This window comes from Ciona robusta, chromosome 5, assembly GCF_009617815.1.
Source record: "Ciona robusta chromosome 5, ASM961781v2".
NCBI lineage: Eukaryota > Metazoa > Chordata > Ascidiacea > Phlebobranchia > Cionidae > Ciona > Ciona robusta.
Window position 1 is genome coordinate 1798614 of NC_143239.1, and position 27540 is coordinate 1826153.

The following is a 27540-nucleotide window of genomic DNA, read 5'->3' on the forward strand; positions in this document are numbered from 1 at the left end:
TTACGGAACTGATGAACAAGTAGGCAAGAGAGCGACAATTCGTTACTTGATTTTTGTACTATAACGAGTGTTATCTATTCAAGTTATCTTTAAAATAAATTGTTTATTGACAAAACTACAAAACTTTTAATTTATGTACAGTTTAAAGTAGTATTTTATATTAATAGTTTGTTGGGTAAAAATCCTAAAAAACATTCCGCTTTATTGATTTTTCACAAGCAGTGTGTGCACTTATTTACCAGTTGTGACGTTTCTGTTATTTGGTTGGGGGCAGCAACTGCGTTGTCATCTTAGCGAATTTTTTATCTATTTGATACAAATTCACTCTTAGAATGCTGGGTTCTTCCATAATCAATGATATATTGGACTCCTTATATGATTTGCGGTAAGCATATTGCTGCATTTAACATGATATTACACGATACACTTATATTAACGTAACATTCGTATTGTCCACCCCTATATTACACTAACACGATTCACTCTACACATACTCTCGTTACACCTTTACTGCTGTAATATATTATTATAAAAAAGTTTCCTCCAAAACAGATATTTTGAATCTGGAATATCAGATGAAGCAAGTTTGAAAGATGCAGCTAAACACGGAGCTTCATCGCTGACATTTACTTCCACAGTTGCACAACTTACAAATGAATTGCGACTCATTTACAACATCGAGGCAAACGTTTCTGAAGTCAAGTGTGAGTTAATGAGTTATGCCTTTACCTAAAAGAATAACAGTAAAGATTATATAAATGTCATTGACGACGACGAATAAATGCAACTCACTTATCCTTACTTGGCTGGGCAACCTATTTATACACGTGTACCTTATTCCAGTGCTATTCAACCTTTTTGGGTTGGTGAACCCCTAAAGTTGTTGAGACAAACTCATGCACCCCTGATTGTTTTAACGTAAAACTCATGACGTTTCTCGATTACCAGTGATACAAGATATAGAATTCATATAAAAAAAACTGTAGGAAAGTGGCTAAGTTTGTTAAAAATGTTCAAAACTGAATATTATTGCTGAAAATTGTTGAAGTTTGTGATGCACCCTAGTATACCCTTTTGTTCTGGTGTACCCCTGGCATATTTTTGTGCACCCTAGGGTGCACCGTGCACACCGCTTGAAGAGCACTGCCTTATTCTATACAATAATATTTGTACCTTGTTTGTAGCTTACTGAAACACTGATATCTTTTTTTATGATATTTCTGCGTTGTAACACATTAGTTATTCCCCAAGCCCAAACGTGGGGGTTTATTCATTCACGTTAATCCAGATAAATATTTAAATATTGTTGTATTAGGTAAGGAAGATGCTGATACTTTCTTGTCAGAACTAAATAACTTCCTTGTTGAATACGGTTCACCATTTTCTAATACACTGTTACAAGATGAAGAAGACTGCTTTGCCTTGTTGCGTAAGTGAACTTATTTATAGGATGCTGTCATTTACATTTTTGTGAGAATATACTTGTTACAGACACTAGTTATGTTAAAGTGATTGCTCTGTGTTAATACTTCTGCCATTACTACACCTTGTACATAAAGAAGATAGATAGTTCCGCCATTACTTCCAAATTCTTTAACTATCATTTAACAAAAACGATTTTCAAAAAAATTCAAGTAATCAAACATTGTATAATATCAACCAAGATATTATATTTTATTTAATATTTAAATGTGATAGAAAATTATGGTTAGTATGTAATAGTCTTAACAGAAGATATCTTTTCAGTGTTTTTAGTATCTGAACTCCAAGCTGCAAGAATCTATTACTCCAAAAAAGAACAAAATCACAATGATGAACTCGTAAGTTTATAACCTTATAATTATCAGTTCAACATTTATTTCAAATTCATAACAAGTTCTGCAAAATGGGCTATAATATGGGTCCCGATCGGGGTCCCTTGTACTAGTTACAGTATGATTTTGTGTGTTTGTTGTGAGGTTACTAATGTTTTAGTTTTATTGTATATATTTTGTATGTGTGGTGCCCCTCTCTAACCATGTGCATTTATGTTCCTTTTTCTGTCCAGCCTCCTGTCTGACCCTCCTAGTCATTCATTGTAAACAAGTGCTTGTGTTGTCAGATTGTGGTAAAAAAACAAACGACAAACTTTACATTTGTAATAAGAAGTTCTCTTTACAGGAGAAACCAAATCATTTGTTCGAGGTGTTCAAATTAATCTGCATCACACTAAGACTTTCAAAACCTCCACCTTCTATAACATTGACAAGTTTTATTCAAGGTATCTCTAAAAAGGTAATTTTTGTTTTATAGTTTTGAAACTATATGAAGTTACTCTTGTTTGTACGTAATGGCCCAACTATAATCTAAATTCCAGATTCTCTACTGTGTAATGTAAACTCTAGGAACCTCTCAACCATGCAGAATAGAATTGTTTGTGCCATCTTTTCTATTGTAAAGTATAACAGACTCTTTAGTCTGTCCTCACATGCTATTATGCTTATCCATATATATGCAACATTTTGTTGTCCTGCAACAAAATCTAAAAAAATTGTTTAGTTGGTCTGTTGTAGGTCTAGGGCACTAATGTGATATAGGTTTAGTTACATATGTGTATCTATAAAGCTTGGTCAAAAATCTCTATATATTTTCAGCTAAATGAGTTAGTTGCCTCTCAAACTCACTTAAGCCAACCATTGGTGGGTGATCTAACAACAGAGCAATGGAAAGTATTGGAATTATTAAACAATGAATTGAAGTTGGAATATGAATCTCGACGTGCAATGCTAATAAAAAGATTAGATGTTACTATCTCATCATTTAATTGGTCAAATACTGCTAAGGTAATACTTAATTGTAACTTATGTATTTAACATTACTATGCTTTATAAATGAATGTAACTTACTTTATCATTGTGTGGCTGGAAAACGACAGTCGATAGAACATGAGTGCTCATACACCTCGTGCTAGCTTACGAGTTACAATGTATGTTACTTTGTGGGTGATTATTTTTTTGGGGGGAGGGAATTTTTTTATGTGTTGCTGATAATTTGGACAACCCATTAGTGACCACAGGGGTTGGAGCAATTATTTCAATTATCAATGCATTTAAAAATGTAACAGTTTAGTTATAAAAATCTTTAGCTAAATAGCTTTTAAAAAGTATCATTAATTTATGGAAATCTGTAACTAAATAGTTCACTTTGCATTTTTACTACTTAAAGCAGTGTTTATATTATGTCTAAAGTACTTACCTAGTTTTTGCACCCTACAGTTTCTAGATATTAAACGTACAAAAAATATTGTTAACAGTAAAAAACAAACATGATTTTTCAGCAATAAAACATATTCATAATCTATCTTACATTATTTTCTAATTTTATATTTTCCCAAGACAAATATGGATCGTATAACTGCTGCCTATCAAACACTGCGACATAAATTAGACGCAGAAAGCCCAGTTTCACTTGCTCATCTTATCGCTGCAAGACAAGGTAAACAGAGTGATCCAATAATGAAAACTGAAAAAAGGTCATTCAAGGTCACACCAAATAACAAGACCTCTTGCTCCAATGCATGTAATATTAGAATAAACTCTGGCAAACTAACTGAGGTTATATAGATACACAAAATCACTTAAGCATAATGTTGAACATAGAGATTAGGAAAAACATTAATAATAAAATAATTGTTTGGACAATGGTAATACTTTAAGAAATTGACAGAGAGGTAATAATAAACATAAAAATTTTATTGAAGTAAATAAGAAATATATTATAAAATAAAATATTAACAAATTAGATTTGCATGCAGGTGTCAAAAGTTTTGTTTTTAGATTTGGCTCAAGTTTGCAAAACTTCATTTGGCGAAACAAGACACTCTTGCCCTATTAATAAAATTGTTATTGGAAAGGTAGGGTATACATTCTGATTCAAATATAATATCAATTAAATAATAATGTTGAATGTTGATCTATTAAGAGCTTGTTGTTCTGGGTGTAAAAAAAACTGTATGCATAAATGTACTGATCTTGTGCTGTTAGTAGATTTTATTGAAAAAGATGTCACCTGACATGTAATTTGGGCAATACTGTAACTATAATGCTGTCCAATGTTCATTGATAACGTTATTTGCAGTTATATAAACATTTACTAGTTGTTTGTGCATTAATTTATTTATTGTTTTCTCATTAAAAATTACCATGGAAATTTATTGGAAAATTGCCATGTAATTTTGTTTATTATGAAATAACCATGTAAATTGGTTGTACAATTGCCATGTAAATTAAAATTTATTGTAAAATTGCCATGAAAATTTATTGGAATTTACCTAGTAACTTTTTGATCTAAAATGTATTACGTAGGTGCCTGACAGAGGTGGACGTACAAATGAAATATCAGCTCCACCACCAGAAATGCCATCCTGGCAGAAGAGACAGGACGGTGGTATGTTATTTAAGCTTTAAAATTTTCAAAGTTTGCTATTACATATTTATATATATATGTATTTAAATAGTCAGTAGAAGTATTTGTGCTTTGAAAAGATAAATTAATATTTTTTGTTTAAAAATAGGCTTTTATTAAATAGAAATTTGCACTCTATCTTGTAAGAATGTAAGTGGTTGAATTACCCTCATCCATCAAATAAATTATTAAAAAATTGCAAAATATAATTGCTTTCATGTTTAACAGTGAGCGACTACCTTTTATTTCTTCCAAATAAATGTAAATAGCTGTAAGCGTGTTTTACCAACTGTTGTTTTGTCGCTAGATCCTGTTTTTTCATTTTAAGCATTTGTATTTCTAAATCTTAGCCACCATAATGGAAAAGACAAATAACTTTATTATTAATATTATTAATAAAGGTATACTTATAATGGAACTTAACTAATATTAAATTAACCAACATATTGTAGGTGGTCGTGGGGGTCGAGGTGGTGGGGGTCGAGGGGGTGGGGGTCGAGGGGGTGGGAGTCGTGGGAGTGGCGGCCACCATCAAGGTTCGAGGCAAAGACAAAACAACCAATCTTCTGACAACCAAGCTTCTTCTAGAGGTTTTTCAGGAAATGGTAAGAAGAGGGTCTTTTTTTTAACTTCTCCTTTAAAAGAATGTAAAAAATAGTTATTTTTTGGTCATTGATTAATTTCCAAGTTGTAATTCCAAAATATATTGTACTAGATTTGAATACTTGTATAACACATGTACAGATTTTCAAAAACAGTGTTGACACATCATGCAAGGTATTTTAAAATCACAGTTTTGAAATGACTTTACCACAGGTCAAAGTACTTTCAAACCAAAGTTTTGAAATACCTATACTTTGGTCAAAGTATTTTAAAAAACATTTTTGTCTTACCACAGTACAAATTATTTTTAAATAACAGTTGTAAACCACAGGTCAAAGTAGATGGGGCAGGGGAAGAGGGAACAGGCCAGGTGGAAATCAATTTTTCAACCAACAAGTTAATGCTGGTGATGGGTTCGGTTCAGCTCATACTTACACAAACTAGAGAAATAAACAATAAATACATCAGTGTAAAGTGAAACTGTGGTATTTCATTGTAGCTAATATATGAGAGCAATATATAGGGACATATAAATAGTAGGGTGGGGGGAGATGAGACACCTTTTCATTCTATTTTCACGTCCCATTTGATGGTAAACAAAGAAATTCAAAGAATTATAAAACCGTATCCCCATGACTCTCATAGACCGTTGTTAATTGTTTAAAACACGATCGGGATACTGGATAATATGTGCTAAAGGTGTCCCATCTTTCTCACGCTACTATATATAGAATTGTGGGGTATGGTTACCGTTAGCATTTAAATCCCATATTTCCTGGTCGTGTTTCGAAGAATTAAAAACGCTCATTTAGAGTGGCGGAGATACGGTTATTTTTGAATTATGTAAATATTCTTTGTCTGGTGCCGTGACAAAGAGTAGCGTGGTTTCCTCTCATCCATAGGTAATGGTTTCAATGCTCGTCGCTGCTACTATTGTGGGGTATTTTTCCTTGGGCGAGAAACTTAACGATAATTGCTCCAACCCATTGGTCGCAAATGGGTTGTCTAAATTATCAGCCATACAAAACAAAATGAAAAAAATCATTACAATCATAGTGACGAAAAGTTTAAGTGCAATGCCAACTCAGTGCCGTATTTTACAGCCCATTATCTGCGTTAAGTGAACAAACAGTACCAGTTTGCTAAACCCCTCATTACATGCACTGCATCACCAGTTTAATACTCATAAAACATGTGCACACATTAAATTATCAAACAACCTGTGCAAAATTAATTATTAGCAAACTTCACTTACACGCGCAAGTGAATAGATCTAAACGTAGGGTGGGGTAAGATGGGACGTTTTCAATTCTCTGTTCTCTTCCGATTTGGTAGTAAACAAAGAAAATTAACAGAAAAATAAAATTGTACTTCTGAAAAAAGAGCGTAGTTAATTTTTCAAAACAAAGATCAAGAAATAATGAATTTCGGTACTAACCGTATCCAGTCTTACCTGCAGTACGATATATTTTTATACATTTCTTAAATTGTATTAGAAAACGAAGTATACTATAGTGGTGGCATTATGCGTGCAGCTAGTGAAATTATTTCTAAAAAACTTTCTGCCCTTAAAAAATGTTTTTGTATGGTGGTTACCTTATCTGTTCGGCTGGTGATAGGCCTACCAGTTCTTACGTATTAGGCTATACAGTAAAGTATATATAGTAGGGTGTTTGAAGATGGGACACCTTTGACGCATAATATCCGAATATCCTGATCGTGTTTTGAACAGTTAACAACGGTCTATGAGAGTCTTGAGCATATAGTTTTATAATTCTTTAAATGCTCTTTGTTTACTACCAAATGGGACGATAAAATATAGTTAAAATGTGTCCCAACTTCCCCTATCGTACTATATTCTTAAACCTATGCTATAAATTGTGATTTTCTTAATTTTTACAGAGTGGCAAAGAACTGTAAACCGTCACATAAGAATATTTTAATGCCGGATACAGTATAAGCTGCAATATGATTCAGTTTGATATACTGCTAGAGAAAATTGGCGGTGCAGGGAAGTCGCAAGTTCTCCTATTTGTTCTTCTTGCTTATTTCAACATATCAGGCGGTTTCAATTCCATTGTAACAGTTTTTATTGCATACAGTCCGGAAAAAAGGTGAAGTGTTATAACATAGTATACTGAAGTGAGTAGTATACTATGGTTATACTTCGTGTTATAAAGACTGTCATTTTTCTTAACGGCTGCTAAAGAAGTAACATTAAATAATACAGTAGCGTGGAGAAAATGGGACACCTTTTCATTTAATTTTCTCATCTCATATTGTAGCAAATAAAGAACATTTAAAGAATTATACAACCGTATCCTCACGACTCCCATAGACCGTTGTTAATTGTTTAAAACACGATCAGGATATTTGGATATTATGTTCTAAATGTGTCCCATCTTCCCCCGCCCTACTATATTTAGTATAAAAACGCCCAAAACTTGAACAAATTGCTGTAGTGTTATTTTTGCATATTACTAATAACAGATGCAGTGTCCCTCCAATCGACAATTCCACTGTCTTCCCAAACCTTACCGAAGGTGACATACTTAACTACACAACACCTTTTGATGCAGGCAAACAAGAATACGAAACTTGCATGAGGTACGCAATAGTACTGTGGGGTAAGATGGGATACTGTTGGCTCTTAAATCCCACATTTTCTTGTGTTTTAACAATTAACAACGCTCTCTAGATTAGTGGAAACGTTTACATAATTAAAGAAAAGAGAATACAGACATGTCCCATATTACCCCTTCCAATTTAAAGAGTTTTTATCCATCATTGCAATTCTACAATGATTTTATAACTGTAGATATGGATACGATTTATCTGTGTGCGATGATGACTTGGATTGTGTTAATCAAACATATCCACCAATCAAGTGTGATAAAGGATATCATTATGACACGTCGTTATTTACACAAACTGTTGTAACGGAGGTACGACTAAATACATAACACTACATTGTTGGTTGTGTACAAATATAGTAGGATGTATAGTAGGATGGGAGACGATAGGACACCTTCGGCGCACAATATCCGAATATCCTGATCGTGTTTTAAACAGTTAACAACGGTCTATGGGAGTCTTAAGCATAAAGTTTTATAATTCATTTAAAGTTCCTTGTTTACTACCACAATGGATGAGAAATAAAGTTAAAATGTGTCCCGACTTCCCCCACCCCACTATATGTTTAATGTAAACATAGAAAATACTGATTTAACAACTATTTAATTTGCAACTCTGACATTTCAACAGCGTTTCTTGATAACATTACTTTAAGCATCTAAAAACTATTTCTTTCTTTCTGGTGACACGTTTTATATAATTCGGCATAAAATAAAAACAAATAAAAAATAGCACTAATTGAACAGTCGGTATTACAAAGTATTTGTAAATGTAATATTGTTACAGAAGTTTAATTAACACTAGCTGTGTTTGAATTTAAGTTTGACTTGGTTTGTGATCGAAACTACCTGAATGCTCTTTCAACGTCGATGTTTTACGCTGGCATGCTTATCGGATCTTTTTTGTTCGGAAATATGGCTGACAGGTTAAAGTTATAACTTTTCATTATATTTGTATACTATATGAATGAGGTCCTACGGGGAAGCACGTCAAAATACATTGCTTTTGTTACTTAGTTTATTATATATCAGTAATGTCACTTCGTATTATAAATGAACCATATATTCCTTATACAATATAGTAGAGTGGGGGAAGATAGGACACCTTTAGCACATAATATATTTAAATATTCCGATTGTGTTTTAAACAATTAACAAGTCGTGGGGATACGGTTTTATAATTCTTTGAATGTTCTTTGTTTACTTATAAATTTGACAGGAAAATGGAATTATAAGGTATACCATCTTTCCCCACCCTACTATATCGAAGTTTGTATAGTCACATGAGAGAAAAGCCCAATATGTTACACATATTTGCATCAGTATACTACGCTTAGCACTTATCTTTAGCAGACCTAAAACACCTTTAACACGAAAAAAAACATATTTACAGTATCCATGGGTAAGTTCGAATAACGTTAGAACCCAAATTCCATATTTTCAGATGATTTTTTAAAGTTTGAACAATTAGCAACGCTTTTAGATTCATCAGGATGTAGTCATGTAATTGTGTAAATATGTTTAGTTTACTACCAAATAGAGCGAGAACAAAATAAAAATATGCTGCATAATACCCCAGCACCCTATACCATATATACAGTAGTGTGGGGGAAGATGGGACACCTTTTTACTCGATTTTCTCGACCCATTTAGTAGTAAATAAAGAACATTCAAATAGTTAAGAAACTATATCCTTACGACTGTGATAGGCCGTTGTTAATGGTTTAAAATACGATCAGGATATTTAGATATTATGTGCTAAAGGTGTCCCATCTTCCCCCACCCTATAAAACAAGTTCTGTATCATTTATATACCGTTAATGTATAACTTATAAACAAACTATGCATTTTTAAAGTAAAAGTTGCAAATCCGTGCAAACGACTTCGACATTTCTTCATTAACTGTTTTAAAGGTTCGGTCGCAAACCAACTATGATAGTTTCATACGCTGGTATGTTGGGCTGCATGTTCGGTGTCACTTACAGTACTTCTGTTGAAATGTACATGGCGTTTCGTGCTGGCACCGCAGCGTTTCAGTATGGATCAGCGATTGGGACATTTGTTTATAGTAAGTGGTATAATCGATATATAATACTGTAGGGTAAGATGGATATCATTAGAACAGTATATAGTAGAGTGGGGTGAAATGGATACTTCTAGAACATGGATAGTTGGGTGGGGTAAGATGGGACACGTTTTTATTCTCTTATATCGTTTCATGTGATAGCAAACGAAGTATATTCAAACAATTATATAAACCGCAATATGTGTTTTAGATGTCACCCCATCTTAACCCACAATACTTATGTTTCCATGTATTGTTTTCAACATTTAACAACGATTTGAGGATAACGTATATAATTCCGTAAATATTCCATGTTTACTATACCAAATGAACCTATAAAAATGATGAAAATATGGATCAATGCTCTAGCCTAGAATGCCTATATATTTTTACGTAACAATACATCCATAAGCAGTTTTTTAATGTTATAATAAGGAGCATGTTAATTTAAATAAACAAATGCAGAAATTAATGACAAAACGGTAGTGTTTATACTGCACTGTGAATTTTTATAACAGCATGGTTGAAAATAAATGGAGCCAAACTTAATCATATATTTGGTAATTAAATACCGTAAGTACATATGCATGCATTGTATTACAGTAATGGAGATATGTGGGTACAAATGGAGAGCTATATTCGGACTGACGTACCAGTGCTTTTATAGCATCGGGTATATGAGTTTATCTGGCGTTGCTTATAACTGGAGAGATTGGCATGAAACTATGGTAAGATCGTTATACTTTAGAAAATATAAACAAGAATATATAGTACATTGGGGATAGAGGGACACGTTTATAGAACATAATATTTAAATATCCCAATCGTGTTTTAATCAGTTAGCAGCTTTGGGGTTGTGAGGGTACGGTATTATAATTCTTTGAATGTCCTTTATTTACTATACTTAATGGGACGAGCAAATGGAATAAAAAGGTGTCATATCTTTCCCCTCTACTATATGTCTCAGACATAACCGATTTAAACTACGAAACTGAACTTTTAAAACGTTTTAAAACTATTTTTACAGATTTTATGGAGCGATTTTAGATGAATTACATTCAATTAAATAAGAATATAGCAGGACAGAAAATAATTTTTACAAAAAATATTCTTGTTTTCTTTTTGTTTATGTTATAGTTTGTATGCACAATATTGAGTCTTCCTTTTTTACTGTTTGCCATGATAATTCCTGAGTCACCACGATGGCTTTTCACCAAAGGAAAAGATGGGCCCGCGACCAAGGTATATAGGCTTTACTGAAATAACATTTGGATAAAGTATTAGTTTTGATAAGGTATGTTGATAGACCACTAATTTAGTTTAAGTTTAATAAATAATTTGCAGACAACATTAAGAATGGCAAAGTTTAATGGGGTTCGTTTGATTGAAGAAGATTGGCAACGAGCAGATGTCGCAGATGAAAAAATACAAGTAACGTTTTATATTAGGATGGGGTAAAATGGGACACGTTTAAATTCTTTTTTTTGCGTCCCACTTTAATGGTAAACTAAGAACATTTACAGAATTATTTAACTATAGACCCGTGACTTTAATAGAGCACAATTTATACGAGTAAAAGTATCTTCATCGTCAAGTTTAAAAAAAATTGTTTTAGCCTGACGAGAATTTCAACGAACGAAAATATTCTTCAATTGATTTGTTTAAACATCCAGGTATTCGATTGACGACAGTTAAAATCATGTTTAACTGGTAAGAGTTTTGGAACCTAAACTAGTTTGCATTGTCTGGACTGTATATGCTATACACATTCTTCACGCAAAGGGCCCACCGTAACACTGGTTCATAACGAACAGTGACATTTGCCTGCGGTTCAACCAAAAAAAACTTACCTGCGGTTCAACCAAATCCGTAAAACCTAAATTCAACACTGGCAATATTAGCCGGTCTATGCTGTATAGTAGGGTGGGGAAAGATGAGACACCTTTAGCACATAGTATCTCAATGTCCTGACCGTGTTTTCACCAATTAACAACGACCTATAGACGTCGTGAAGATATGGTTTCATAATTCTTTGAATGTTTTCTTTGTTTACTACCCACAAGTAGAACGGGAAAAGGAATATAAACATGTCCCACCTATACTCTGCCCCACTATATTTTAAAAGCATATTTTTAAGGCCCTGCCAAAACACAAAATACAGCATTTTTACTTTAAAAATTATGGCTGATCGATTTTTAACTCCCAGGTTCGTCAACAGCTTTGTGTTTTATGGCATCTCGTTGAATGCTGGAGCATTGGCTGGTGACATTTTTGTTAACAACACTCTAAGTAAGTTCCTAAATGCATTATTTTCATGAAGAAATTTATATTCAGCACTTTAAGTAAATAGAGCACATTAGACCAGCAGAGTATCTATAGGATTAATCTCGACCCTATATGTCTATATATGGCAAGACAGATACCGGCAATTGCTCAAATCCTGTTGTTTTTATGAGAGTAACCAAATTGTCAGCCACATATAATAACTAAAGGATCATAAATAATCGCCCATAAAGTTAGAAACGTGGTAACTCGTAAGCGGGCACGAGATGAATGAAGAAGAACACCCGTGTTATACCGACTGTCCTTTCCCCCACGAGAGGATATAAGTTACATTTATTCACTCATATTCTGGGAATTGTTTTGTTCTAGACGGTGTCATGGGAATGGGATCTAATATATTCTGCATGCTGGTGATGGATAAAATAGGTAGAAGATTATTGCTTACTCTCATGCTCTTACTCGCTGGTTGTGGCCTCTTGACAAGCGCAATCATCAACGAATTCAAGGGAGATGACCACGGTAACGTACACATTAAGCAAAATAATGGATGCTATAGGTTTAGATTTTCAATAACCCAGCTTAAAACACATTCCCATAATTTTCCAATAACTTGTAAATACTTAAAGCAAGCCTAAAACACATTCCCGTATTTTTCTACTTAAAACAAGGTTAAATACATTACCGTAATTTTCCCGTAACAGTATAATATATGCTTAAAACACATTCTTGTAACTTCCCGTATCCCCGTAAATTAGTTTGCAGATTTTCCCGTCTTTTCCGTATTTCCGTAAACTAGTATTACCCTTATTTTCTAATCTTGCTTTCAACAAAATTAAACGCTCTTTTAACGTCGTGGGTATACACTTAAATAAATACCAAAGGGGACGATAACAGAGAATAAAAACATTGACTATTTTACTTCAACCTACTGTTTTTTAAAATCCTTTATTAAAATTGTTATATGTTCCAATACTTTTGTAACCAGGGTTGGAAACACTTGGTCTTGTTTTCGCTTTTGCTGCAAAATGTGGAATATCCGGTTCATTCAGTGTTATCTATAATTTTACAGCGGAACTGTATCCTACTGTGGTCAGGTAAGATTTACATAACTTGTATACTAGAGTGGGGGAAGATGGGACACATTTTCTTTTCTTATTTTCTCATCTCATTTAGTAGCAAACAAAAAACATTTAAACAGCTATAAAACCGTATCCTCACGACTCCCATATATACCGCTGTAATTGTTTAAACACGAAATGAACATTTGGATATTATGTGTTAACGGTGTCCCGTCTTCCCCACTCTACTATATACATACACTCTGCATGTACATTTAGTTATATATTAACAGGAGCAATGGTATCGGCATGGGGTCACTGAGTGCACGCATCGGTGGAATCGTCGCCCCTTTCGTTATTTCATTACAAGATTACGTTTCTTGGCTTCCAAACGTGATATTTGGTTCTTTAGGTAACTTACCTATAGTAGGGTGGGGGGAGATGGGACATCTTTGACACATAATAACCAAATATTCTGATCGTGTTTTAAACAATTAACAACGGTCGATGGGAGCCGTGAGGATAAAGTTTTATAAAAATCGTTAAATGTTTGTTTACTACCAAATTGGAAGAGAAAATAGATTGAAAAGGTGTCCCATCTTCCCCCACCCTACTATATTAATATTTTTATACTATTCTAAATGGAATGTTTAAATTTCTTTGCTGGCAGTGCGAGGTGTATGATAATTACATATGTAGTAGGGTGGGGTGATATAGGACATGTATTCTCTTTTTCTTCCATTTGGTTGCAAACAAAGAATATTTACTGAGTTATATAACCGTAGCTCGGCGGCTGCAAAACAGCGATGTTGATTGTTCCCAACAAGATCAGAAAATATGGGATTTAGGTGCTAACATTATCCCGTCTCAACCTGCAGTACCTTGTGAGAACGCATATGTAAACTAACATAACACATACTGTTTGCATATATACGTACTAGGGGTGATTGCCGGTCTCAGCGCTTTGACATTCCAAGAAACAAATGGAGATACGATGATGGAAACATTAGAAGAAGCAGAAATATTTTACAAAACAGGAAAACTACCCAAAGCAAAGTAATGTATTATATCATATAGCGTGTTAACGTAATAACTATCATTTTACTTTATTTTGCTTCTCTCTCGGTTGGAATAATATGTTCTTAGTTATGCATTTATGTAGCCTATATTCATGCTCATGTGGCGGATAACGTAAGATTTTATATGGTGGGGGTGGGGGAAGATGGGACACCTTTAGCACGAAATATATAAATATCCTGGTCGTGTATTAAACAAATAACAATGGTCTATGAAAGTCGCGAGGACAAGGTTTTATAATTCTTTAAATGTTCTTTGTTTACTACCAAAATGTACGAGAAAATAGAATGAAAAGGTGTCCCATCTTCTCCCATCCTACTATAGCACAGTCTTCTATTTAAAACGGCCGACGCAATTGCCGTTTAATGTTTTATCCAAGAACACTCACACCATAATAATTGGACATTTACCTTTACAAGCAGTTAACCTACTATCTCTTATGAGTATTTTTACCCGACAGGTCGCTTGATAAAGAAAACAAGTCGGGCTTTAACACCGATTCGTCATGTGATCTGAAAGACAAGAATATTTTTACTAAGTTGTGAATTCGTAGTATTTTTGTCTGCGATTTAATTTTTAAAGCCTCGTGAGCATTATCGCTTTGGAATAACATATGTATGTTGTGTTTTCGCATGAGCTATTACTTGTATTATAAAAATGAATGAATGAATGAAATTTTTTTCGTCTCTTCGGTCACGATAACGAAGAACAAGAGAGTTGACAAAAGCGAAAAGACGGGTAGCCTATAGTAACGGTAAAACAACAGTTGTTAAAACACGCTTATTGATAAAAAAGAAAGAAGTAATGTTTTGAATAAAAGGCGTGACCGTTACACCCTACAGACGTTACAATGTAAAACAATTTGTAAAGAACATTTAATTAAACATATTAAGGTTCTGATTGGAAGAAAAGTGTGCTTAAGGACACAATCCGTACAATGGGGGAAGTCGCCTTTAAGGAGATTGATCCAAAGATTGGAGCATATGATGGAAAAGCAAAACCCAGAAAAGAAATTCCACTAAAGTTAACAATAAGCGCGCCTGCCTGTAATCCAGAGGAAATGGGTTCACGGCTCGTCGCTGCTACCATTGGGGACGTATGTATCCTTAGGCAAGACACTTAACGGTAATTAATTGCTCCAACCCTTCTTTATTAAAGTATGGCATAACAAACACAGGAGAAAGGCAATTGTAACGTCTTAATTTGCTTCATAATTCGCTCTTGCTTTGTAGCAGCTTGTTTATGTCCCCTAATTTTAATTTCTCATGCGTGTGTATTTTATGTGTTATGTGACGTCACAATTACGCCACGTTTGACTGCTGGTAATCATTTTTTATCTTTCTTTTCCGATCACCTCGCAGTCCAAGTGTACTGTTGTATTTATATCTGCCAACATCCATCTTGTTTGAATAGTTACCCCTGAGCGGGCCTGTGTGTGCCTGCTATCTTGTCCTAAAATTGTTCGGTAGGTGCTATGTTTTTTATATATCGTATTATTCTGTGTGATAGTTTGTAAACCGTACGCCCTGTGTGTGTGTACCACTTAAGTGTCTGTGTATTATTTAATCGTGTATATATTTTTAGAAAACCGTGCGTACCCGTACAAAATAAATTCGTTTACAACAAACCAACGTACGCGTTTTCGTCAATCTACAACCCTCGTGTGACCTGTCGGGGCAACCTAGGACACGCCTCTCATAGACCGTTACAGCAATATATAAGCCAGTCAGATGGTGGCGCTAGACAGCTAGTAAAATAGTAATTGTTGGAGTTAACACATCATGGTATAGAATATGTTGCGATTCCTAGATGTGAGAAAATGTCATGAAATTGATGAACCATAGAACCCTCTTAGTTTTTGACTTCGGTTAAATTTTCGACACGTCCACCGTTGGCATAAACTCTCTCCAACCCGCCAATGAGAATATATCCATATTGTGGTGTTTTGCCCTGAAATATAATATATAGTACCGTGGGGTAAGATGGGACATCTTTAGCGCATAATATCCAAATTTTCTGATACCCTTATCGTGTTTTGATTAATAAAGAACGGTCTATATGGGAGTCGTGAAGATACGGTTTTATAATTCTTTAAAAGTTCTTTGTTTACTACCAAATGTGACGAGAAACTGAAATAAAAATGTGTCCTATCTTACCCCAACCCACTATACTTTTATAATATATTTTTTCCCATTTAATTGTTATATTTAAATTTTTTTTACTATCGGTAGCGATCGGATTTTGTTAATTTTAAATATCGTATGACGTTACACACACAGTTATAAACACAAAAGATATTTTATAATTTGTATTCAATGAACGGTGGTTTTTTGCAGTGTAAATAAGGTGTAGTTCAAGTGCCAATCGGTATCTGTTGATCATCTGATGAGTCGTTTCTTTAGCTGTAATGAATAATACCATGCTAACTTAGGCGATCTACAACATACGTTTTTAAATTAAAGCATAAACACAATCGTAAACACAGAATTTCTTACCAGCTTGCACTTACTTTTGATTAAACCACCACACAACCTGATGACGACGGTGACCATATAGGCATACGCAGGCCCGCCGACAGCAAGAAGTCCAATAGAAATACCAGCACTGACTTATTTATCTGCAGAAACAAATATTAAAGTATATAACAAACAAGAAAAATATTTCATGTATAACTTGCTTTGTTGCCTTCAAAAGTAGCATACGACTTGGTACAACCCGTGTTGTTTTTCCAACGTTGCTGGTGTTGTACGACTCAATTGGTGACTTTATACGACTCGTTGGTGTTGTTGTACGACCCGTTGGTGTTGTTGGCTTTATTTCCAATGTGGGTGTTGGCTATTAGCCATGTAATGATTTCTGAATTCTTTGTTTTGCAAGGAAGAAGGGATTTTCTTTCACGCAGGTTGAAAGTTTTTTGAACCTTCTACATACGATGTGCTGGTATTCTGTAAAGGTATCAGATTTTTGTTTTCTTAAATAGAAATGAATTGTAATAATTAGGTCTTTAAGTGTAGCCTATAGAAGTCATACAGTTACATGTATACTAAAGGTGGCATGAAATAAGTAGGCTAATAATCAAGTGCTTACCATTTTGCATTTGGTTCAACTACGTCCTCAATCAGTAACAACCAACACGGTGCCTTATATAGGCATACGTAGTCTCGTCAACAACAAGAAATCCCAAAAAGCATATATAGAAGCGCTGACTTATTCATCTGTAAAACAAATATTAAATACATATTAAAGCAAACTATGCGAGGTACAACGTGCTTTAGTGTTTGAATTTTCTTAACGTCGGTGTTGGTGATAACCAATTTTTTAGTAATGCCTGTCGTGGTATTACTGGCGATGTTCAGAGAATCACTAAATCACGATATTGTTTTATTGATCAGAAGTTGCCACGTAATCACATGTGCATGTTCTTCAATCGATAAACCGGTCAAGTTTCATTCTAATATATTTACATTGAGCATACTGTCTTTCTATAACCAATGCCAAGGGCTTACCATTTTGCCCTTGATTCTACCACGATCACAACAGTTGAAATTCACGACAACGACGGCCTTATTGACATACTCGGTGTCACAAACATCAAGTAGACCAATGAACATCAGGAGTAGTACCTCTGTTTTAAAACTGTAGAAACAAATAATAATTAAAATATACAATGAAGCAAAATATGTGAGGTATAACTTGCTTTGTTGCCATCTGAAGTAAGAGATGAATTTGTACGAACAGTCTTTCATTACCAATGTTGGTGGTGGTTATTTAACCATGTAATGATTTTCAAAGCCTTTGTTTTACGAGAAAGAAGACATTTATCCCTTTCACGCAGTCTGCAAAGTTTTAAAAATTCGGCATACATTTTGGTGTTCTGAAATATGAAAGAGTGTTGTATTATAATTACTATATCAATAGGAAAGTTTTTCAAAATAAAATGTGTTCTCGTAAGATATTTATTTAGTGGTTGAATAACGCGCACCTGTTCGTTTGTTGTAAAGTGTTCCATGTGACATAAGTTTGATGTTCACTGTGTGAATCCGACACTCCATTGTTGCTAACATATACACGCAAAGTGTTTTGTAACATTGAGTGTAGCGGTATCCAGAGAATCAACAATTGAGATATTGAATGAACTTTTTAGTAAGACTGGCACACATCCAAAAAAAGTTGTTTTGGTCAGAAAAGGCTGGTATGACAAGCCTCCACGTATAGGGTAATCCCTTCTGTATTTTTCTTAACTGTTTGTTGAACCCGTCGTCGACTATCCTTCAAAACGATTCATTAATTAGGATAGATTCTACATTCACACAACAAACAGTTGCTTTTACCATACTGTGCCTTTAGTTTTCCAAAAGCCTATTGTTCGGAAAAACCAACACAACTGCATGGCACACGCATCTCACCAACCAGAAAAAGTCCAATAAAAGGAGTGATGGTTTATTCATCTGCAGAATAAAATATTAAAATATACAATGAAGCAAAATATGCGAGGTATAACTTGCTTTGTTGCCATCTGAAGTAAGAGATGAATTTGTACGAACAATCTTCATTACCAATGTTGGTGGTTGGTGGTGGTTATTTAACCATTTAATAATTTTAAAGCCTTTTTAAGGACAAGAAGATCATTCTGTTCTTGCACGGGATGTGCAAACTTTTTGCAAATCTAGCACAAAATGTGGTATTCTGTAAAGATAAAAACACGTTATTCATTGGCCAATATGGAGCTGTTGTTACCAAAAGATCAATAGTAACTTAGTTAACTTAGAAATTTTCTTGCATAATATGTGTTGGTCGTCTCAGGAAATTGAAAACGTTTACCTTTTTAAGGTGTTCCGTGTTTAGTGTTTGTGGTTCACAGATTAGTGGTTCACTATAGGCGAATCCGACACTCCATGGTTGCTAACATACACACATAGTTGTATTCAATGTGTTAGCGTTGTTGTTACATTGGATGTAGCGGTATCCAGAGAATCAACAAATTAAGATTAATAGACTTTTCAGTAAGAAGGGCACACACGCTCTGGTGTGACAAGCTCAACGTAGGCGAATATCATCTACATTTTTCTTAATAGGTTGCTCAACCTGGTCGACTCTTCTTTAAATCTAGTTACAATTCATTTAGAAGAGGCTACATTCATTTTAAAAACAATTGCTTTTACCATACTGTGCCTTTGGTTTCGCCCTGGTTTCACCAAGCCTATTGTCCAGGAAAGTAAACACGATTGCATGGCACACGCATCTTACCGACAAGAAAAAGACCAATAAAAGCAGGAAAAGAAGTGATGGTTTATTCCTCTGCAGAACAAAATATTAAAATATACAATGAAGCAAAATATGCGAGGTATAACTTGCTTTGTTGCCATCTGAAGTAAGAGATGAATTTGTACGAACAGTCTTTCATTACCAATGTTGGTGGTGGTTATTTAACCATGTAATGATTTTCAAAGCCTTTGTTTTACGAGAAAGAAGACATTTATCCCTTTCACGCAGTCTGCAAAGTTTTAAAAATTCGGCATACATTTTGGTGTTCTGAAATATGAAAGAGTGTTGTATTATAATTACTATATCAATAGGAAAGTTTTTTAAAATAAAATGTGTTCTCGTAAGATATTTATTTAGTGGTTGAATAACGCGCACCTGTTCGTTTGTTGTAAAGTGTTCCATGTGACATAAGTTTGATGTTCACTGTGTGAATCCGACACTCCATCGTTGCTAACATATACACGCAAAGTGTTTTGTAACATTGAGTGTAGCGGTATCCAGAGAATCAACAATTGAGATATTGAATGAACTTTTTAGTAAGACTGGCACACATCCAAAAAAAGTTGTTTTGGTCAGAAAAGGCTGGTATGACAATCCTCCACGTATAGGGTAATCCCTTCTGTATTTTTCTTAACTGTTTGTTGAACCCGTCGTCGACTATCCTTCAAAACGATTCATTATTTAGGATAGATTCTACATTCACACAACAAACAATTGCTTTTACCATACTGTGCCTTTAGTTTTCCAAAAGCCTATTGTTCGGAAAAACCAACGCAACTGCATGGCACACGCATCTCACCAACCAGAAAAAGTCCAATAAAAGGAGTGATGGTTTATTCATCTGCAGAATAAAATATTAAAATATACAATGAAGCAAAATATGCGAGGTATAACTTGCTTTGTTGCCATCTGAAGTAAGAGATGAATTTGTACGAACAGTCTTTCATTACCAATGTTGGTGATGGTTATTTAACCATGTAATGATTTTAAAGCCTTTTTAAGGACAAGAAGATTATTCTGTCCTTGCAAGCGATGTGCAAACTTTTTGCAAATCGGGCACAAAATGTGGTATTCTGTAGAGATAAAAACACGTTATTCATTGGCCAATATAGAGCTGTTGTTACCAAAAGATCAATAGTAACTTAGTTAACTTAGAAGTTTCCTTGCATAATATGTGTGGGTCGTCTCAGGAAATTGAAAACGTTTACCTTTTTGAGGTATTCCGTGTTTAGTGTTTGTGGTTCACAGATTAGTGGTTCACTATAGGCGAATCTGACACTCCATGGTTGCTAACATACACACATAGTTGTATTCAATGTGTTAGCGTTGTTGTTACATTGGATGTAGCGGTATCCAGAGAATCAACAAATTAAGATTGAATGGACTTTTCAGTAAAAAAGGGCACACACGCTTTGGTGTGACAAGCTTCCACGTAGGCGAACATCATCTACATTTTCCTTAATAGGTTGCTCAACCTGGTCGACTCTTCTTCAAATCTAGTTACAATTCATTTAAAAGAGACTACATTCATTTTAAAAACAATTGCTTTTACCATACTGTGCCTTTGGTTTCGTCCTGGTTTCACCAAGCCTATTGTCCAGGAAAGTAAACGAGAGTGCATGGCACACGCATCTCACCGACAAGAAAAAGACCAATAAAAGCAGGATATGAAGTGATGGTTTATTCCTCTGCAGAACAAAATATTAAAATATACAATGAAGCAAAATATGCGAGGTATAACTTGCTTTGTTGCCATCTGAAGTAAGAGATGAATTTGTACGAACAGTCTTTCATTACCAATGTTGGTGGTTGTTATTTAACCATGTAATGATTTTCAAAGCCTTTGTTTTACGAGAAAGAAGACATTTATCCCTTTCACGCAGTCTGCAAAGTTTTAAAAATTCGGCATACATTTTGGTGCTCTGAAATATGAAAGAGTGTTGTATTATAATTACTATATCGATAGGAAAGTTTTTCAAAATAAAATGTGTTCTCGTAAGATATTCATTTAGTGGTTGAATAACGCGCACCTGTTCGTTTGTTGTAAAGTGTTCCATGTGACATCGTCAACACTCCATCGTTGCTAACATATACACGCAAAGTGTTTTGTAACATTGAGTGTAGCGGTATCCAGAGAATCAACAATTGAGATATTGAATGAACTTTTTAGTAAGACTGGCACACATCCAAAAAAAGTTGTTTTGGTCAGAAAAGGCTGGTATGACAAGCCTTCACATATAGGGTAATCCCTTCTGTATTTTTCTTAACTGTTTGTTGAACCCGTCGTCGACTATCCTTCAAAACGATTTATTATTTAGGATAGATTCTACATTCACACAACAAACAGTTGCTTTTACCATACTGTGCCTTTAGTTTTCCAAAAGCCTATTGTTCGGAAAAACCAACGCAACTGCATGGCACACGCATCTCACCAACCAGATAAAGTCCAACAAAAGAAGTGATGGTTTATTCATCTGCAGAATAAAATATTAAAATATACAATGAAGCAAAATATGCGAGGTATAACTTGCTTTGTTGCCATCTGAAGTAAGAGATGAATTTGTACGAACAGTCTTTCATTACCAATGTTGGTGGTTGGTGGTGGTTATTTAACCATTTAATAATTTTAAAGCCTTTTTAAGGACAAGAAGATCATTCTGTTCTTGCACGGGATGTGCAAACTTTTTGCAAATCTGGCACAAAATGTGGTATTCTGTAAAGATAAAAACACGTTATTCATTGGCCAATATGGAGCTGTTGTTACCAAAAGATCAATAGTAACTTAGTTAACTTAGAAATTTTCTTGCATAATATGTGTTGGTCGTCTCAGGAAATTGAAAACGTTTACCTTTTTAAGGTGTTCCGTGTTTAGTGTTTGTGGTTCACTATAGGCGAATCCGACACTCCATGGTTGCTAACATACACACATAGTCATGTTCAATGTGTTAGCGTTGTTGTTACATTGGATGTAGCGGTATCCAGAGAATCAACAAATTAAGATTGAATGGACTTTTCAGTAAAAAAGGGCACACACGCTTTGGTGTGACAAGCTTCCACGTAGGCGAATATCATCTACATTTTCCTTAATAGGTTGCTCAACCCGGTCGACTCTTCTTCAAATCTAGTTATAATTCATTTAGAAGAGGCTACATTCATTTTAAAAACAGTTGCTTTTACCATACTGTGCCTTTGGTTTCGCCCTGATTTCATCAAGCCTATTGTCCAGGAAAGTAAACACGAGTGCATGGCACACGCATCTCACCGACAAGAAAAAGACCAATAAAAGCAGGAAAGGAAGTGATGGTTTATTCATCTGCAGAACAAAACATTAAAATATACAATGAAGCAAAATAGGCGAGGTATAACTTACTTTGTTGCCATCTGAAGTAAAAGATGAATTTGTACGAACAGTCTTTTATTACCAATGTTGGTGGTGGTTATTTAACCATGTTATTATTTTAAAGCCTTTTTAAGAACAAGAGGACCATTCTGTTCTTGCAAGCGATGTGCAAACTTTTTGCAAATTCGGCACAAAATGTGGTATTCTGTAAAGATAAAAACATGTTATTCATTGGCCAATATGGAGCTGTTGTTACCAAAAGTTCAATAGTAACTTAGTTAACTTAGAAATTTTCTTGCATAATATGTGTAGGTCGTCTCAGAAAATTGAAAACATTTACCTTTTTGAGGTGTTCCATGTTTAGTGTTTGTGGTTCACAGATTAGTGGTTCACTATAGGCGAATCCGACACTCCATGGTTGCTAACATACACACATAGTTGTATTCAATGTGTTAGTGTTGTTGTTACATTGGATGTAGCGGTATCCAGAGAATCAACAAATTAAGATTGAATGGACTTTTCAGTAAAAAGGGCACACACGCTTTGGTGTGACAAGCTTCAACGTAGGCAAATATCATCTACGTTTTCCTTAATAGGTTGCTCAACCCGGTCGACTCTTCTTCAAATCTAGTTATAATTCATTTAGAAGAGGCTACATTCATTTTAAAAACAATTGCTTTTACCATACTTTGTCTTTGGTTTCGCCCTGGTTTCATCAAGCCTATTGTCCAGGAAAGTAAACGCGAGTGCATGGCACACGCATCTCACCGACAAGAAAAAGACCAATAAAAGCAGGAAAAGAAGTGATGGTTTATTCATCTGCAGAACAAAATATTAAAATATACAATGAAGCAAAATATGCGAGGTATAACTTACTTTGTTGCCATCTGAAGTAAGAGATGAATTTGTAAGAACAGTCTTTCATTACCAATGTTGGTGGTTGTTGATGGTTATTTAACCATGTAATGATTTTCGAAACCTTTTTAAGGACAAGAAGACAATTTTTGTTCTAGCAAACGTGTTGCAAATTCGGCATCAAATGTGATGTTCTGTAAAGATAAAAACACATTATTCATTGGCCAATATGGAGCTGCTGTTACCAAAAGATCAATAGTAACTTAGTTAACTTGGAAATTTTCTTGCATAATATGTGTAGGTCGTCTCAGGAAATTGAAAGCGTTTACCTTTTAGAGGTGTTCCGTGTTTGTGGTTTACAGATTAGTGGTTTACTAGGCGAATCCGAATGATTTTGAAGCCTTTTTAAGAACAAGAAGACCTTTCTGTTCTTGCAAGCGATGTGCAAACTTTTTGCAAATCTGGCATAAAATGTGGTATTCTGTAAAGATAAAAACACGTTATTCATTGGCCAATATGGAGCTGTTGTTACCAAAAGATCAATAGTAACTTAGTTAACTTAGAAATTTTCTTGCATAATATGTGTAGGTCATCTCAGGAAATTGAAAGCGTTTACCTTTTAGAGGTGTTCCATGTTTAATGTTTGTGGTTCACAGATTAGTGGTCCACTATAGGCGAATCCGACACTCCATGGTTGCTAACATACACACATAGTCATGTTCAATGTGTTAGCGTTGTTGTTACATTGGAAGTAGCGGTATCCAGAGAATCAACAAATTAAGATTGAATGGACTTTTCAGTAAGAAGGGCACAAACGCTTTGGTGTGCCAAGCTTCCACGTAGGCAAATATCATCTACATTTTTCTTAATAGGTTGCTCAACCCGGTCAACTCTTCTTCAAATCTAGTTACAATTCATTGCTAACATACCCACATCCCAAACGTGTATTCAGTGTTAGCGTTTTCGTATTGGAGCGGTAGCAAGAAACATCATTGGGATCATTTTAGCGATACCAGCTTTGGTAGGATTGCTGCTGGTATCCAAAGAAACATACAAACGATACATTGAACGGAGTATTGACGGACACGCATCCAAATACAACTGTGCTGATCAACAAGTAGAAACGTAACATGCTACATGTAGGCTACAGCATGGCTTGTCTTAATTTTCATTGAATCCGCCTTCTCTTTTAGCTCCAATATCATTCTTTGATTGTTTGTTGAATTTATACTGCTTTGTGTTTCTTGCTTTTTTCTTTTTTGTTTCGTAGTTGAAAACAGACTGTCTGGGGTTAATGAGATTCAATTTCCATAGTTGTCAGTTTTTGGGAATGTTTAAAGTTTTGGGGGTTTATTGGGTTGTTTTTTATTTTTATGCTAACGGGAATATTTTGTGGATTTTGTTTTTAAATGTGGTGGTTGGTTTTTCTTTGAAATGACGTATATGGTAGGGAAGTTTTTACTAAAAGTTGTTATTTTAGGGGATAAAATTTTCATATTGGTTTGATTTAGTTAGTTTGCTTGGTGCCGGGGTGACTATTTTGTGGTGTTTTTCTAGTTTTGAAGGGGGGGTGACTTTTTACCAAACAATAATAACCAACCAAAAGCTGTGAAAATCGCGAAAGCGCAGTTTAGCCAAATTAGAAGTATATTGTAGGTACTGCAGATCGTTCCAACTGTCATTGCAAATTTTCGGTATCGTAAGGACATATGTAAAAAAAAAGTGACTTAAAGCAAAGAAAATAATTATAAAGGCGTGGTCCAAGCATCTCACTTAAATATCAAGGTAAATATTTCACGTAATTTAACGGGTAATTCAATGCACCGACCAATTATTTATATACAATGGTGAAGTGTGACACATGTTGCTTGGTTTTGCTTTACGACCAATTTTGGATGAGTAGGTCAATGCATACTCGTACTGCCTATCTGTATTTTTTCAGGGTGTTAGGGTGCTACCAAAGTTAAACGTCAAGAGATTTCAAGAGCAGTGCATATATACTACAAGCTGGTGCTGGATATTGTGGGCGCTCCCAAAGTCAGAGCCAAGTACCATCTTTGGTACCAGTTACCCCGTAATTTCGTAATTCTGTAGCACACACAGTCTTTTACATCTCAGACTGTTGACCCATTGCCTACAAACCCTGAACCTATCTTTAAGTTTTAAAAAAAACCAAACTCCAAATCTTCAACAAACCCCAAATCTTTATTAAACCCTAAACTCCAAATCTTTAATAAACCCCAAATCTTCAACAAACCCCAAACCCCAAATCTTTATTAAACCCTAAACTCCAAATCTTTAATAAACCCTAAACTCCAAATCTTTATTAAACCCCAAACTCCAAATCTTTATTAAACCCTATACTCCAAATCTTTATTAAACCCCAACCCCGAATCTTTATTAAACCCTAAACTCCAAATCTTTAATAAACCCCAAACTCCAAATCTTTAATAAACCCCAAACCCCAAATCTTTAATAAATTCCAAATTCCAAATCTTCAACAAACCCTATACTCCAAATCTTCAACAAACCCCATACTCCAAATCTTCAACAAACCCCAAATCTTTATTAAACCCTAAACTCCAAATCTTTAATAAACCCCAAACTCCAAATCTTTATTAAACCCCAAATCTTCAACAAACTCCAAATCTTCAACAAACCCCAAATCTTTATTAAACCCTATACTCCAAATCTTTAATAAACCCCAACACCGAATCTTTATTAAGTCCCAAACTCCAAATCTTTAATAAACCCCAAAGCTTTAATAAATCCCAAATATTTAATAAACCCCCAACCCCAAATCTTTAATAAACCCAAAAGAACAACGGAAATAAAAGGTTCTTCAGCGGGGAATTTATGTCTCATTCTCTATCCCTACCCCCAAATCCATAACCCCTAATTCATAACCCCCAAACTCTAAACCCCAATCCCTAACCCTCAATCCCTAACCCCAAATCCCGAATTCATAACCCCCAAACTCTAAACCCCAAACCCTCAATCCCTAACCCCAATCTCTAACCTCCCATACCTTACCATCAATCCCCGCATTCAGAGGGACTAGATAGGACCACCGATATACAAAACAGTTACAACACAGACATACTTTCCGGTTACAACCGACACACTACAATTACAACCGACACACTTTCCTGATAAAAAACAACAACACCTAAACCCTTGAATTAACCCTTAATCCCAGAAATTTTTTATATCTACCCAAAACCCTGATTTTTTTCGGTATCGTAAGGACATATGTAAAAAAAAGTGACTTAAAGCAAAGAAAATAATTATAAAGGCGTGGTCCAAGCATCTCACTTAAATATCAATGCAAATATTTCAGGTAATTTAACGGGTAATTCAATGCACCGACCAATTATTTATATACAATGGTGAAGTTTGACACATGTTGCTTGGTTCTGCTTTACGACCAATTTTGGATGAGTAGGTCAATGCATACTCGTACTGCCTATCTGTATTTTTTCAGGGTGTTAGGGTGCTACCAAAGTTAAACGTCAAGAGATTTCAAGAGCAGTGCATATATACTACAAGCTGGTGCTGCCTATAGTGCATATATACTACAAGCTGGTGCTGGATATTGTGGGCGCTCCCAAGGTCGGAGCCAAGTACCATCCTTGGTACCAGTTAGCCCGTAATTTCGTAATTCTGTAGCACACACAGTCTTTTACATCTCAGACTGTCGACCCATTGCCTACAAACCCTGAACCTATCTTTAATTTTTTTAAAAACCCAAACTCCAAATCTTTAACAAACCCCAAATCTTTATTAAACCCTAAACTCCAAATCTTTAATAAACCCCAAACTCCAAATCTTTAATAAACCCCAAACTCCAAATCTTTATTAAACCCCAAACTCCAAATCTTTATTAAACCCTATACTTCAAATCTTTAATAAACCCCG

The 27540-nt window shown here is 34.8% G+C and overlaps 2 protein-coding genes and 2 long non-coding RNA genes across 17 annotated transcripts in view; 2 read left to right on the forward strand and 2 right to left on the reverse strand.

Annotated features, from left to right (window-relative positions):
- Positions 1-205: 205 nt before the first annotated feature.
- On the forward strand, positions 206-5526 carry LOC149735445 (protein FAM98A-like). The gene is made up of 11 exons (XM_089878559.1): positions 206-385; positions 553-704; positions 1316-1429; positions 1747-1820; positions 2161-2274; positions 2634-2822; positions 3375-3474; positions 3816-3892; positions 4344-4425; positions 4896-5048; positions 5378-5526. Exons 1-11 carry the CDS (start codon positions 333-335, stop codon positions 5488-5490), a joined length of 1221 nt encoding a protein of 406 aa, XP_089734685.1. The 5' UTR covers positions 206-332; the 3' UTR covers positions 5491-5526.
- Positions 5527-6979: 1453 nt separating this feature from the next.
- The window catches only part of LOC149735446 (organic cation transporter protein-like), a 41745-nt gene continuing 21184 nt past the window's right edge, over positions 6980-27540 (forward strand). The window contains exons 1-15 of the mRNA XM_089878564.1: positions 6980-7160; positions 7537-7653; positions 7865-7991; positions 8502-8605; positions 9593-9747; positions 10348-10472; positions 10882-10986; positions 11089-11175; positions 11360-11454; positions 11951-12033; positions 12397-12546; positions 13013-13121; positions 13379-13497; positions 14027-14141; positions 14623-15627. Coding sequence (XP_089734690.1) covers positions 7015-7160; positions 7537-7653; positions 7865-7991; positions 8502-8605; positions 9593-9747; positions 10348-10472; positions 10882-10986; positions 11089-11175; positions 11360-11454; positions 11951-12033; positions 12397-12546; positions 13013-13121; positions 13379-13497; positions 14027-14141; positions 14623-14707 — 1722 coding nt within the window. The 5' untranslated portion in view covers positions 6980-7014 and the 3' untranslated portion in view covers positions 14708-15627. The remainder of the gene's footprint in view (positions 7161-7536; positions 7654-7864; positions 7992-8501; positions 8606-9592; positions 9748-10347; positions 10473-10881; positions 10987-11088; positions 11176-11359; positions 11455-11950; positions 12034-12396; positions 12547-13012; positions 13122-13378; positions 13498-14026; positions 14142-14622; positions 15628-27540) is intronic.
- On the reverse strand, positions 16423-22968 carry LOC149735447 (uncharacterized). 14 transcript variants are annotated; one of them, XR_016385015.1, is made up of 17 exons: positions 22798-22968; positions 22605-22740; positions 22276-22548; positions 21458-22140; positions 20980-21349; positions 20636-20923; positions 20152-20500; positions 19803-20089; positions 19325-19694; positions 18494-19268; positions 18145-18426; positions 17860-18036; positions 17669-17798; positions 17250-17377; positions 16840-17107; positions 16658-16779; positions 16423-16564 (listed from the first exon to the last, which is right to left on the reverse strand). It is a non-coding gene; the product is annotated as an uncharacterized LOC149735447 (long non-coding RNA). The 14 variants fall into 14 exon arrangements; XR_016385016.1 differs by having other exon boundaries at positions 16658-17107; positions 18145-18431; XR_016385013.1 differs by having other exon boundaries at positions 18145-19268.
- LOC149735448 (uncharacterized) lies at positions 23099-25856 on the reverse strand. Its single transcript, XR_016385018.1, has 5 exons — positions 24239-25856; positions 23952-24103; positions 23644-23816; positions 23451-23586; positions 23099-23394 (listed from the first exon to the last, which is right to left on the reverse strand). It is a non-coding gene; the product is annotated as an uncharacterized LOC149735448 (long non-coding RNA).